This window comes from Python bivittatus, unplaced genomic scaffold (assembly GCF_059951505.1).
Source record: "Python bivittatus isolate LINGU-HERP-01145 unplaced genomic scaffold, Pbiv_v1 ctg000010_np1212, whole genome shotgun sequence".
Taxonomy (NCBI): Eukaryota; Metazoa; Chordata; class Lepidosauria; order Squamata; family Pythonidae; genus Python; species Python bivittatus.
In genome coordinates, this window is record NW_028277029.1 from 3,438,185 (window position 1) to 3,452,835 (window position 14,651).

Sequence of the window (14,651 nt, forward strand, 5' to 3'; positions counted from 1 at the left end):
GACCTGCAGGGTGAATGTTTTTTTTTTATAGTAATTTTATTAAAAATTACAATCGCAGGATTAGGGTTAGTGGAAGAGTGAATGCTGAAGAAGTTCGAATCGATTCCTCTGAAGGGGTTTACTTGATGGAAAGCTAAACCATAGTTACGTGAGCAAGCTGGCTTGTGAACTTTGATCTTCTCTTCCCACACCCTCTTGTGCTTTTCTGTCTTCTGATTGCACAGCTAACCATAGTTCTGTAGCAGACGGTTTCATTAAACCTTACTGATCAGGCGCTGGTTTAGATCAGAACTGGAAATCACAGCCAAACTGTGTGTTTTATGCTCTGGGATGAAAGCAGAAATCAAGATGAAATGCAAAAGAAGGTTTTCAAGGAGAAGACTGAAGGAAGAAGATTGTAACTTTGCATCTCAGCTGAACCTAAAATTTAATAAAAGAAGTGCTGAGTGGCTGTTTATTAACTTTTTCCTTATGTGCCTTTTCAATGAGCACCCTCCAAATTTTCACACAGTGGAGCCTCAAAAGGTTTCCAGCCGCAGCTACAACAAAATCAACTCTGGAAATGAAATGTTGATAGAGTGTCAGTTTTCTTTTGTCAAAATGTTCATATTTCGGATCAGCTTTCCCCAGCATATTCTAGTAAGTATATAAGAAGCATAGGCCATAACACTCATCGTGTCTACTGACCTATTGTGGCAATTTTTGAGTTGGGTGCATAACCTCCTTTTTATACTTTTATCATCATCTAACATATTTATGCAGTGCATACTGCTGAAGTTTTTTTTTTTTTTGTATAAACCCTCTAATCCTTTAATTATGTACATTAACACGGTTAGTTAAAGTTTCACTGCGGAATGTGGAGCGTGAGGATTAAAACAGTGAAGGAGGAGAACAGCTCTTTGTTTGATGCTAATTTTTCTTGGCCCCTGCAGGAGGGCAACTATTTGATTTTTTTAACTTCTGTTGTGGGCTCAGTCCCAATGGCAGGGCTATTTGTTCTATGTAAAAATGAATTATTTCGAATATGAAATGGGTTTGAGAACAGGTGACGACTAAGATGTAGATAGAATGTGCAGCTGGGCTGATGTTTCACAAGGGGGCAGCAAAGAACCAGGGTTATCCTCAACTATTAGTTTTCATAGCCATAGAAATACTTACGTTAGGATTTTATACAACCCAGTGTGAAATTTTATCTGTGGATCTAAATTATGCAACAGTGTCAAGTGTATTTAAATTAGCCTAATTATAGCATTCATTCTATTTTGCTCTTAGGACGTGTGAATGCAGAATGAATTGTTTTATCCTTAGTAATGGGATTTTGAATTCAGAGGGAAGAAGGCAAAGGTGAGAGTTAGGGTGCTGACCGCCAAGGACGAGGTTTGAGTCTTCACTGTATTCTTCTAAGGTCAGATTTCCAAGGTTCAGCACTCAGTATTTTGATCTCTGATTATTACCGCAGATAAATGCCACCTGTATAAATGCCACTTTAGAGAGTAAGTGTCACCATCAAATAGAAAGTAGAACAGGCTGGGCTTCCCGGGAAATGTCAGTCCAAATCTTGACCATAGGGAAGACAGTTAAGGGAGGGGAGCTCTGTACGTTTGTTTAGGTTGATATCCTGCCTTTTGTACAAGTGCTGAAGGTGGCAGACATAGTGTTCCCCCACTCTCTTGCTCCCCCCCAACCACAGTCCTATGCGACAGGTTGGGCTGAGAGAAAACAGCTGGTCCAGTTGCTGAGGAGGCCTGGAACCCATGTCTCCTCACTCCTTGTCCAACACCTTAACCATTATACTACACTAACTTTGGTGGGTGCTTACCCTAAGGCAGTGTTCCTCAACCTTGGTCACTTGAAAACAGGTGGACTTCAACTCCCAGAATTCCCCAGCCAGCCATGCTGGCTGGGGAATTCTGGGAGTTGAAGTCCACCCGTCTTCAAGTGGCCAAGGTTGAGGAACACTGCCCTAAGGAGTGAACCCCAAAGCTTCCCAAGCATTGAGATAACATCTGGGGGAGGGAAGATGTGGTGGGTGAGACGTAAGGAGGAAAGAGATAGCAAGAGCAATGAACTCCATTAGGAAAACCGGTTTGCAGGGGTGGAAGTTAGAGGCAGGGACAGATCCAGTCATAAGGGCACGAAAGTATCCCGCAAATAATGCTGAAGAATGACTGCCGTGTGGTTCACCGTTGGCTGAGCTGACCAGAACCAATTCCAATTCTGCAGCAGCTGGACGTGGACATCCTTTTTGTAGGATTCTTCCTCCCCCTTAAAAGTAAGGTTATGCAGAAATTAAGACACAAGTAATGCCATATGAGGTGTACCCCGTTACCATGCAACCCCCACCTCCCCGGGGGCAACTGGAAGCTCTGCCAATGTGTGTTGTGTTTTGGGATGACGGGAAAAGTTCACCAACCTTCTGGCTGGCTTTGCCGCTTGTCTTCAAGCTGCAATGGCTAAAATTGCATGCTGGAATGCAGAACCTGGAAGGCGATACTGTAGTACAGACGGTTGCTTTCAGTATTCAATTATTGGGAAATGACGGCGCTGAGAGCCAGTGGATTGGAAGAAACGGAAGTTGAGTTAACGGTGTAGCCCAATAAATTATTTGTACAGGACCTTGAGGGAGTATACAGCATATTGTTTAATTGCACCAATAGAAGGCATTGTATCACCTGCAGACTGTCTTTGTTTGAAGGTCTCCTCTTTAATGTCATGCAGAATACTCCTTAGAGCTTTCCTACATTTTCACAAAACCATTTTTTCTCTCTATTTTGATCTTGTCTTCCTCATTCCAGCTCCCTTAGCTGCTTTAAAGAAATAAAATGGGAAGCCTAGCTTCTACTGATGAACCTCAAAGAAATCTTCACCTTGTTGTAGTCTATGACAGTGTTTCTCAACCTTGGCAACTTGAAGCATGGCTGGCTGGGGAATTCTGGAAGTTGAAGTCCAGACATCTTCAAATTGCCAAGGTTGAGAAACACTGGTCTATGATCTATTCTTATGGAAATATCTACTCCTGAAGATTTGCCCTTCAAGACTCTGATTAGATGCATCATACTTGTAGGCATTGTGATGTGATCTAAGAGATGTGGGTATTAGACTGAGGAATTGTAGGAAGTGTTGTACATTCAACAGCATGATAAATCTGTTCCTAGGCTGGATAATGCCAAACTGCAGGAATGCCATTCTATGCCTCAGTTCTCCCACTTGAAGACCACTGCCTTTATAATGAACTGGCTATCAAGAAAGGCACAGCTCCTCTTCAAGTTATATGAATTACCTTAACTGCAACTGTCCTGTTACTCAGCATCATGAACTAACAGACTTTGGGACCAGGGGTCAACATTTCCTGAAAGAAAAAGCTTGTTACCTTCTGTAGTCACCCATCAGAGGACAAATAGGAAGTGCAAGGCTATTTTACAATCATGCTTGTCAAACACTGAATAAACAAAGGTGATGGTTTGGCTTGTCATTTCTCAGTGACACACTTGGCGCTGTTACTGATGACTTCCTACCGTATCTTCTGTGAGAGGGGAAGATTATTTAGCACTAAGATTCATTATGCTATGAATTAGGTGCAAAAGATCAGAATGATAACATCCATTTTGTTCTTGGCCGCAGTCCTGGAATCAAGCTTTCTGCACAGTAGTCGTAGGCGCAGAAAGCAAAAATTCATCTTCACCTCCAAGTCCAGGACATTTACTCATCACAGAGGAGGACTTTCAGACAAGACTTTGAATTGTCTCTCAGACATTTGCCCCCTTCAAGTAGAAGCCCTCTTTGTCGATAGATTCACTTGTTTATCAGCACATGGGAGATCAGATCAGTGGATCCTTGTTATTACCCAGGAAGATGATTAATTAATTTGATTTATATCCTACCTGGACGTTGAAGTCCAGACATCTTCAAGTTGCCAAGGTTGAGAAACACTGGTCTATGATCTATTCTTATGGAAATAGCTACTCTTGAAGATTTGCCCTTCAAGACTCTGAGTAGATGCAGAGTCTACAAGGTGGTGTACTTAGCACTCCCTCTTCCAATGTTTCCACAGTAACCCTGTGGAAAATCCAGTGGGTTTCCATAGTTGAGGGTGGACTTAAATTTGGCAATCCAATGCAATACGGCACACATTGTCCTTTTGCCAGGCTATGTGGCAGATTCACATCCAGACGTCCAGAAAGCATGCCCTCCCATTGTCACCACCGCTGGAAGAGGGTCTGTCACTTCTCCAGTGCAGCTAGTTCAACTGCAATTAGACCAGGACAATTGTACCCCAGATGCTTTGCAGGTTAAACTTTAACTTCTGTCCAGTGGGCCTGGCTCCTCCGATAAATTTCATTCTACCTGGAAGATGCCCCTATTGACTGACACTTCTCACATTTTTTGCTATTCCTGGACTACAACCAGGCTCAGGTACTTCTTGAACTGTGAGTCCTCAGCGGCCTGATCATTGCATTGCCTTTCTTCAGGCTCAGGGTTGGAGTTCCTTCCATCTACTTTGCTGAAAGGCAGATTTAATAGACTCCTTTGCAGCTGCCCTTGTAACTCAGAGGTAGGTGAAAGAGTTGGGCGTGTTCTCCTATATGCAGGTTTTATAGGGATCTATGCAATAAACATATGTCGCTTTTAAGTAAACCTTTCAGACCACCCAGATTAAACTTCCCACCATTTACTTAGGGACAGTAGCTGGTGTCACTAATCCAGTAATCCATCTCCCTTTCTGTCTGTCTGTAATACATAATCTATGACATTAATGTTACTGTTCGTTTTGTAATGAATTGTATTATTGTCTGAATGTCCTGTTTCTGTAGGCTGTTATATGTTGATGGCCTTTGGTCAACTCAGCACTCATTCATTCATATGCCAAGTGCTTCTCTACCCTGAAAAAGGGTAGCAGACAATATCTGTCCTGGACATCTGCGATTGAAGGCCTTTCTCTCAGCTCAGAAGTTCCTCACCGTGAACCTTTTATTGCGTTTGATCAAGAAAACTGATTCATAACAATCAGTCTGGAAGACGCTCGTTTTCAAATTGCATTCAGTCCATGTTGCAAGCGATGCTTGTAGTTCGGCTTCACGATAGACCACAGCACTTTGAGTCCTTTCACTAAACCTTTTGAGCTGGTGGGAACTTCCTTTGTCTCTCAGGGATGATGTGTTCTGCTATATAGACAAATCTTTGCTGGTCATTTTCTTCCAAAGCTGCTTTCTGTATCAGATCAAGATCATCAAAGTTACTGGGTCAGAGTGATCTTGCTTCGTGCTGCCCTTCTGCCCACATTTCAGCAAGAAGGACTGGATTCCATCTCGAGCAGAACCAGACTCCCAACAGTAGATCTCTTTCTGTTGCAAGTATGGAAGGGATGCCTCCCACTGGAGCGCTGTTTTCAATCTCCATTCAGAAGTTAAGCCAGCAGTCACTTGCAAGTACCATAGTTGTTAAGTTATGCATTAAGGTTTTGTCACATGAGGCGTAGAAGCCCCATAAATCTGTCTCATTCTTTCAGAGTCAGCCTGCCATTTTTTCTTCTGGTGGGCCAAACACCAGAAAAGGGGGGGGGGGACAGCGGCCAATGAGGAGATGTGTATTGGATGCGGAATAATTTAGACCCCCTCTCTTCTTCCTATGGAAATGCGTTCAGAATCGGTACAGTTTCAGAATATACACGGCTTGATTTTGGTGAAAAACATGCACAAACTCATGTTTATGTAAGTGTTAATGACTAAAAGCTAAATAGGAGATATTAACATAGTTACGGCAGGAGCAGGTGGCATCACACAGACAATTTTAGCCGACCCCAAAAATACTCAGCGGGAACGGGCCTGATTAGCACTTGGATGGGAAATGACTAGGAAATCTCAGGATTTTAGAACAGCTTGGGAAGTTGAAAAAACATCCCATTCCATATTTCTGCCTGTCAGCCCTCCAAGGTAGACCAGACTAGGAAACCAAAGTCTTGCAACTAACACTACTTTTATTATAAGATCGTAGTAACAGAACCTTGCGAGTCTGAATATGCTTCCCCCCTCCCTCCCTTTGACTTCATGAGAACCAGGAGGGTTAAGTCTGAGACGCTTTCTCAAATTACAGTTCTGCCCCGGACTCAGGTTTCTCTTATCTGACTGATGCCTTGGTTGTGGCTGTTCCTCCTGTTCCTCAAGGTTATTCTCACACTGCTGAGAAAGTAAATGTCTGCGCCCATAAAATCAGCAGAAGTCAGGTTTGATTTGAGGGGGTGTTTACTTTGGATATTTACATTAAAGTTGTTTAACTGATTGAGAGCCAGTATGGTCTAGTGGTTGGGGCACCAGGCTAGAAAGTAGGAGACGGCGAGTTCTAGTCCCTCTTGAGGCACGAAAGGCGGCTGGGGGACTTTGGGCCAGTCCCTCTCTCAGCCCCCGACGTCAGGCTCGGGCGTCAATCAATTCCTGTCGCAACCAATGGATCAACATTAGGTCGATCTGAAAAGCGGACCCTGCACCTGCTAGGAAGGGGAAAAAATGACTGAATAACTTCACACATTTCAAAATGAAAATAAGATGCTTGTTGGTGAGAACTCTGAAAAGTAGATGCAGTTTTAGTACCTTGTGAGTAAGTGAGTCAGATGTTGCCTAGCTATCCACCAGGAAAATTTGGAAGAGGTCCTGAATCAGGATCTCCCATTGTGGTTTTAATCATACGCTTTATTGTTAGTTAAGGAAGCAGAAAAAGGAAGGTGGGAAGGGATGATTTATTCATTTATGTATTCCAGACATTGCTTATCTCCTGTTATAGGCTGAAGATTGCATAGCTGTGGGCAGAGGTGTCTGCAGGGAATGGTAAAAAAAGTCAGGATGGGAGCCATAATGGTGCGATCAAAACTCTGCCCATGTTTTATGCGTGATGCACATAAAAAGCAGGAGGAATTTCACTTGCACCTTGACTTTCTGGGGGGAATGAGCAGATCCAGAACAACTGAGCTTCAGCAGGTGCCTTTAGACCACGATGCTAGCTATATGAAGCTCCCTTTCTCTGGGTCAGGGTTTGATGTGGAACTTACAGGCTCCTCAGCTGTAACCAACATGGCCTTTGTGAGATGCTGCCTTCATGTAAGCAGGACCTGAGAACGAGATTGGGAATCTCCCGCATCTCGGCCAGCTGTTGAAAAAATGGTCCGAAAAGGCTCCAGGTCCTCTTTTTGTTGCATGGCATGAGCATGGCTTCCTCTGGAGTTACGGAGAAGCTCTTCTTTTCCTCTTTCTTGCAGGTTAGGCCAAAGACTCTGATTCCAGACAGCCTCCCAATTTCTCCATGCAGAGATCAACCTTCCAAGCAACCTCCGACGTTTCAGAAGGCAACGGTGGTCAGCATCAAAAACCCAACGCCTGCCCTCCCCACTGCCAATAATACTGTTAGCCATGTACAGACGTCCAGCAGCCAGTCACAAAGTGTCTCAGAGACGGCAGCCATCTCCTCGTCCCTGAGTAGTGCTGGGGTAGCGTATGCCATTATCTCAACATCTCCCAATAATGCAATGCCCATCAATACCAGCGCTGCTGTCTCGGTGGTTAATGACAGCATTAAAGTGCAACCACTTCTCATCAGTGCTGACAGCAAGGTAGGTTTCATTAGGGAACTGCAGGCATTATAAATGACTAAGTTAAGATGATATCAGGGCAGTAGATCTGAATTTTCCCTTGCCACAGGGACTGCCCTCATGAGTAAAGGGAGAATCTTGTATTCCTTAGTAAATGGGATTCATAATCAAATCTTATCGCTTGACTTTGCTTGACAGTCGTGTTCATGCAGTAGAAGGGATTCATTCATATATCCCAGAACTGGGCCCCAGAGGAGGTTGAGGGTTAACCGGCTTGAAAGCTAAGCGAGAGAGCTTTTGCAGAATTGGCGTATTCGTGATTGGCCTTCAGTTGTTATTTTGACATTTCCTTTGGTTGAAGGCACAGATCAGAGAAGCTTCTGAGGACGTCCAGGATATGGCTGCAGGATAGTCTGAGAAGTTGAAAGAACATCTCAGAAGGAGCCACTGGCAAACAACTTCCATACTGTTAAGAAAACCACTGTTGAGCTTGATTTGAGGGCATTTTCATCTTTGTTGTGCATACAGTATTCACATCATGCTAACTTCATGGGGGCAAGAAATAGCATAACAAAATGCAAAATGGAGGTGGGATCTTCACTCCAAAACACAGAACCATTATTTGGAACCCATCATTTTCTCCTCCAGCACCCATTTCATAGAAGGCAGACTAACAAGATTCAGAAACAAGTTACTTGACCAGGAAATACCACACAGGAGAATCTTGGCCCCAGATGTCAAATTTCCAATTGCTTTACCAAGCCCAGTGCAAGCAAAATTAGTAATGCCTACAGAAATCATTATATGTTCCCTGGAAGAGCATGGATGTGTTCCGCACACAACTTCATGCAAAACACAATTCCGTACTGAAGCCGAGTAACAGCAACCAGCCTGCCAAACTCAGCAGAAGCACAGAGCACAGGACAAAAGGCAGACCACTTCCATATCGTGGACGTGGCCTGCAGGCTGTATGCCTTGAGGAAAGGAATTCTGTTCATCATGTAGCCCATGTCTGACCTTGAAAAAGCTCAACAATTCAGGCCTTGGCAATACTTGGGTGGGAGATAAGCAGGAAACCCCAGAATTGTAGGCTAGATTGGAAAGTCCAAAAACGTCCTCAGAGAATAGGCAAACCACCTTCCTATTGTTGACAAGAAACAAGCAAACCCCACATAGATGAAATTGTCAGGAGTTATGCTCAACCCAAAGAACACCTTATAGCAGTGTTTCTCAACCTTGGCAACTTTAAGATGCCTGGATTTCAACTCCCAGAATTCCCCAGCTTGACATTCAAATCTCATTGCAACTTCTGTATTTTTATACTGACAGAGCAGACCTCGGTTTAAAGGTTTTACAGAGTTTCCCAGAGTCTCCAGAATTTCCAAAGTGACTTTAATTCTGGTTGGGGAATTCTGGGAGTCGAAGTCTACCGTCTTGAAGTTGTTCATGTTGGAAAATGCTGGCTTAAAGTCTTCCTTTCTTTTCCCTGTATATATATTTGTTTGTTTTCAGGGAGAGATCATCTCTTATTTTCACCTATCTCTTGATTTGCAGGTCATCATCATTCAGCCTAAAGTTCAAACTCAGACAGAAAATAAAGTGGAGATAAAGAAACCTGCTGAAGAGTCAACTCAGGGACCTGCTACCAAAAAGAAAAAAGATGAGAATCCAGAGGTAAAAGCCCCCTTTATTATCTTTAAAAATAGCATGCATGCTTGTTGTGCACACAGACACTCTAATAAGGGTGCTCTTTGTCGAAAGGTGAAATAGATCAAAGATTTATTGTGCATTTCTCAGGTATTTTCCTTTTATTTTCAACTTTTGCCAGTGACAGAAGGTAGCCACAATATACAGCTGAGGCAAATGTAATGCTCTTGTTGTCTAGCCGTAAGATTGAGTATTACCTCCTCTATGTTCTCCATGACTTTCCCCATCCTTAATCTTCTGAGGAGGACATTTCTCCTTTCAGCCTTCACTCCAGTTTATGTTGTGCTTGTACCACACTAGTATCTTGATGAGACAATGAAGGTGTCAATTTGCTTCTCCAAAGTCCAGTAAATAATTGTACCAGGAAGAGTTCACCGGGAAGAGTCCACACCCTAACAAGTTAAATAGACCAATATCCGCTTGCTTTTGCTCTACACAGAATAGTTCGTGTGAAAACATGGCACTGGGATAAATAATATACGAACCTGCTTTCCCATCCTTCCCTTAGAATGTGTTGAAAATTGATATTTGCTTGTATTTTGCACAGAGTTGAAATGGATCATATAATTGAAGGATGTCTTAAGGTTTAAACTTGTACATAAACTGCTTTTCTTGCATCTGCTAAAGTAATTTTGATCAGAGGTTTGGGGATGGTAGAACTTAATTTTTAATAAAATTACCTTTTTGGGCTTTGTGCAAAGCTATTGCTTACACCGCTAATATAGCTGCACAGAACTTACATTTGGTTTTAAAATTAGATGTTGGGTTGAACTGTAAAGGTGTCTTTGCAAGATATTCCTCAGAGCTGAATTTTAGTTGTCAACCAGAACATTGTCTAAAATTTATCTAGCTGATACACACAATTGTTCATTAGTTCACTTTCTGAGGTGAAAGTGACTCAAGACAGAATTCCTGGAGTGACAATGTTTGAGAGATAATTTTAAAAATATACCTGTAGTTCTTAGAAAAACTCATTTTTGGATAAAAATGGTTACAGGTGAATTGTAAAATGATACTGTTTCTAAAGATTTTAAAGTGTAGCACAAATACCTCACCATCATTACTCACATTCAGTATGTTTAGTAATAGTTTTTGAAATAGTATGGTCTAGGCAGAGCAAACTTCTGCAACGTTTGCATTTTTTTTTCACTGTAAAACATTCCACATGGAATATTTTTAGTGTTGCATCTATTCTATTAAATCTGTTCTAAATCTAAACCAACATTTACCTATTGGCAGAGGATCCTTCCCAAGGACCCTGATAGGCCACCCAAAATATGTTTCGCCGAACAACTAAGTATGGCTCAGCCTACCTCCTGGGAAATTCGACTTACCAAAGTGATTTTACAGCGTGGGTTTTCCACCCAATATTTATTCGCAACAGCTTCCCAGGCAAAGGAAACGTTATAATGCATAGCTCCATAATTTACATCGGTTGGCTAAAACCACTTTCCAAACTGAAAAATGCCTTCGGTGAGTTTGACGCAATGCTTAAGAAGAGCCTACTCTAGAGCAAGGTTTGAGTGGTGGGATTCCATGGCCAAATATGGGCGCTTCCATCACCTGCCATATCACGGCAGGATGTGGATATGTATTGCCCCAGCCATCGAAGATCTCACTCATGTTCTCTTTGACTGTCAACTCCATGTCCCTTTTAGGCTTAGCTATCTAAAATCTCTACCTGAAAGAAGAGCCCACTGGGGTCTGCATCTCAGATTGTCCTATTTCCTCCTGGGCTCTAACATATACATTATTAGCAGAACTGCTGAGTTTATAGACAAGGCAGTTCAGCTAAGAATCCGTTATATGGACAGATCCGGGTATCAGGTAAAGACAATGTATTTATCTGAATGTTGTTTGTATTAAGCACCTGTATTTTATTATTGTATTTTCTTTCACCTATTTTATTCTGGAAACAGACTTTGTATTTTACCTTTATTTTTAATTTTCAATATGGTCGTAAGACTAATCAATCAATAAACTATTTATCTATCATCTATCTATCAAATCAACAGTTTCATCTTGAGTTTATTTCCTGTTTAAAAATAAAAAAATGATGTGCAGTGCGTGAATCATTGCACTGTTTATAGATTTGTAAATGGTATAATTTTATCAATAATTGTTGTTGTTTAGTCATTAAGTCGTGTCCGACTCTTCGTGACCCCATGAACCATATTGCGCCAGGCCTTCCTGTCCTTCACTGCCTCCCTGAGTTTGCTCAGTTTCATGCTCATTGCTTCAGTGATGCTATCTAACCATCTCATCCTCTGCCGTCCTCTTCTCCTTTTGCCTTCAATCTTTCCCAGCATCAGGGTCTTCTCCAAAGAGATCTCTCTTCGCATTAGGTGACCAAAATATCTGAGCTTGAGCTTCATTATTGATCCTTCCAATGAGCAATCAGGGTTGATTTCCTTTAAGATTGACTGGTTTGACCTCCTAGCAGTCCAGGGGACTCTCAAGAGTCTTCTCCAGCACCACAGTTCAAAGGCATCAATTCTTCGGCGCTCGGCCTTTTTTATGGTCCAGCTCTCACAGCCATACATTACTACTGGAAAAACCATAGCTTTGACTATGCGGATCTTTGTCGGCAAGGTGACGTCTCTGCTTTTTAATATGCTATCTAGGCTTGCCATAGCTTTCCTCCCAAGGAGCAAGCGTCTTTTAATTTCATGGCTGCAGTCTCCATCTGCGGTGATCTTGGAGCCCAAATAAATGAAGTCTGTTACTGCTTCCATTTCTACCCCTTCTATTTGCCAGGAATTGATGGGTCCAGATGCCATGATCTTAGTTTTTTTAATGTTGAGTTTCAAGCCAGCTTTTGCACTCTCCTCTTTCACCCTCATCAAGAGGCTCTTTAGTTCTTCTTCACTTTCTGCCATTAGGGTGGTATCGTCCGCATATCTGAGGTTGTTGATGATTCTCCCTGCAATCTTAATTCCGGCTTGTGATTCTTCCAGCCTGGCATTTCTCATGATGTACTCTGCATATAGGTTAAATAAGCAGGGTGACAGTATACAGCCTTGTCGTACACCTTTCCCTATTTTGAACCAATCGGTTGTTCCATGACCGGTTCTAACTGTTGCTTCTTGGCCCGCATACAGATTTCTCAGGAGACAGGTAAGGTGGTCTGGTATTCCCATCTCTTTAAGAATTTGCCACAGTTTGTTGTGATCCACACAATCAAAGGCTTTTGCATAGTCAATGAAGCAGAAGTAGATATTTTTCTGGAACTCTCGTGCTTTCTCCATGATCCAGCGAATGTTGGCGATTTGATCTCTAGTTCCTCTGCCTCTTCGAAACCCAGCTTGTACATCCGGTAGTTCTCGGTTCATGTATTGCTGAAGCCTAGCTTGTAGGATTTTGAGCATAACCTTGCTAGCATGTGAAATGAGTGCAATTGTGCGATAGTTTGAGCATTCTTTGGCGTTGCCCTTCTTTGGAATTGGAACGTAAACTGACCTTTTCCAATCCCGTGGCCACTGTTGCGTTTTCCAAACTTGCTGGCATATTGAGTGCAGCACTTTAACACCATCATCTTTTAGTATTTTAAATAACTCAGCTGGAATACTGTCATCTCCACTAGCTTTGTTGTTAGCAATGCTTCCTAAGGCCCACTTGACTTCACTCTCTAGGATGTCTGGCTCAAGGTCAGTGATCACACCAGCGTGGACATCAGGGACATTAAGATCTTTCTTGTATAGTTCTTCTGTGTATTCTTGCCACCTCTTCTTAATCTCTTCTGCTTCTGTTAGGTCCCTGCCTTTTTTGTCCTTTATCATGCCCATCTTTGCACTAAAGGTTCCTTTCATATCTCCAATTTTCTTGTAGAGATCTCTAGTCTTCCCCATTCTATTGTTTTCCTCAATTTCTTTGCATTGTTCATTTAAGAAGGCCTTCTTATCTCTCCTGGCTATTCTCTGGAAATCTGCATTCAGTTGCTTATATCTTTCCCTTTCACCCTTGCTTTTCGCATTCCTTCTTTCCACAGCTATTTGTAAAGCCTCATCAGACAGCCATTTTGCTTTCTTGCATTTCTTTTTCTTTGGGATGGTTTTAGTTGCTGCCTCCTGTACAATGTTACGGACCTCCGTCCATAGTTCTTCAGGCACTCTGTCTACCAAATCTAATCCTCTAAATCTATTCATCACCTTCACTGTGTACTCACAAGGAATATGATCTAAGTCATACCTGAGTGGTCTAGTGGTTTTCCCTACATTCTTCAATTTAAGCCTAAATTTTGCAGTAAGAAGCTCATGATCTGAGCCACAGTCAGCTCCTGGTCTTGTTTTTGCTGTCTGTATAGAGCTTCTCCATCTTTGGCTGCAAAGTATATAATCAATCTGGTTTCGGTACTGACCATCTGGTGATGTCCATGTGTAGAGTCGTCTCTTGTGTTGTTGGAAAAGAGTGTTTGCTATGACTAGCTTGTTCTCTTGACAGAACTCTATTAGCCTTTGCCCTGCTTCATTTTGTACTCCAAGGCCAAATTTGCCTGTTATTCCGATTACTCCTTGACTTCCTACTTTAGCATTCCAATCCCCTATGATGAAAAGGACATCTTTTTTTGGTGCTAGTTCTAGAAGGTGTTGTAGGTCTTCATAGAAGCGGTCAACGTCAGCTTCTTCAGCATCAGTGGTTGGGGCATAGACTTGGATGACTGTGATATTGAATGGTTTGCCTTGGATACACACTGAGATCATTCTGTCGTTTTTGAGGTTGTACCCCATTACTGCCTTTCCCACTCTCTTATTCACTATGAGTGCAACTCCATTTCTTCTAAGGGTTTCTTGCCCACAGTAGTAGATATAATGGTCACCCGAATTAAATTCACCCATTCCCGTCCATTTCAGTTCGCTGATTCCCAAGATGTCGATGTTCAGTCTTGTCATCTCATGCTTGACCACATCCAGCTTGCCTTGGTTCATAGATCTTACATTCCAGGTACCTATACAATATTGTTCTTTGCAGCATCGGACCTTTTTTTCGCTTCCAGATACATCCACAGCTGAACGTCCTTTCGGCTTTGGCCCAGCCGCTTCACTCTTTCTGGAGCTACTTGGAATTGCCCTCTGCTCTTCCCCAGTAGCATATTGGACACCTTCCGACCTGAGGGGCTCATCTTCCGGCGTCATATCTTTTAGCCTTTTAACATTGTCCATGGGGTTTTCTTGGCAAGGATACTGGAGTGGGTTGCCATTTCCTTCTCCAGTGGACCACATTTTGTCAGAACTCTCTGTCATGACCTGTCCGTCTTGGGTGGCCCTGCACGGTATAGCTCATGGCTTCACTGAGTTACGCAAGCCCCTTCGCCACGACAAGGCAGTGATCCATGAAGGGGTTATCAATAATAATGCTTAGCATTTACACC

General features: G+C 42.6%; 1 protein-coding gene across 1 annotated transcript in view; it reads left to right on the forward strand.

Annotated features, from left to right (window-relative positions):
- Window positions 1-14,651, forward strand: part of PHF21B (PHD finger protein 21B) — a 165,047-nt gene that overhangs the window by 115,023 nt on the left and 35,373 nt on the right. Inside the window, exons 4-5 of the mRNA XM_088149773.1 lie at window positions 7,247-7,597; window positions 9,131-9,250. Of these exons, the coding sequence (XP_088005899.1) occupies window positions 7,247-7,597; window positions 9,131-9,250 (471 nt within the window). The remainder of the gene's footprint in view (window positions 1-7,246; window positions 7,598-9,130; window positions 9,251-14,651) is intronic.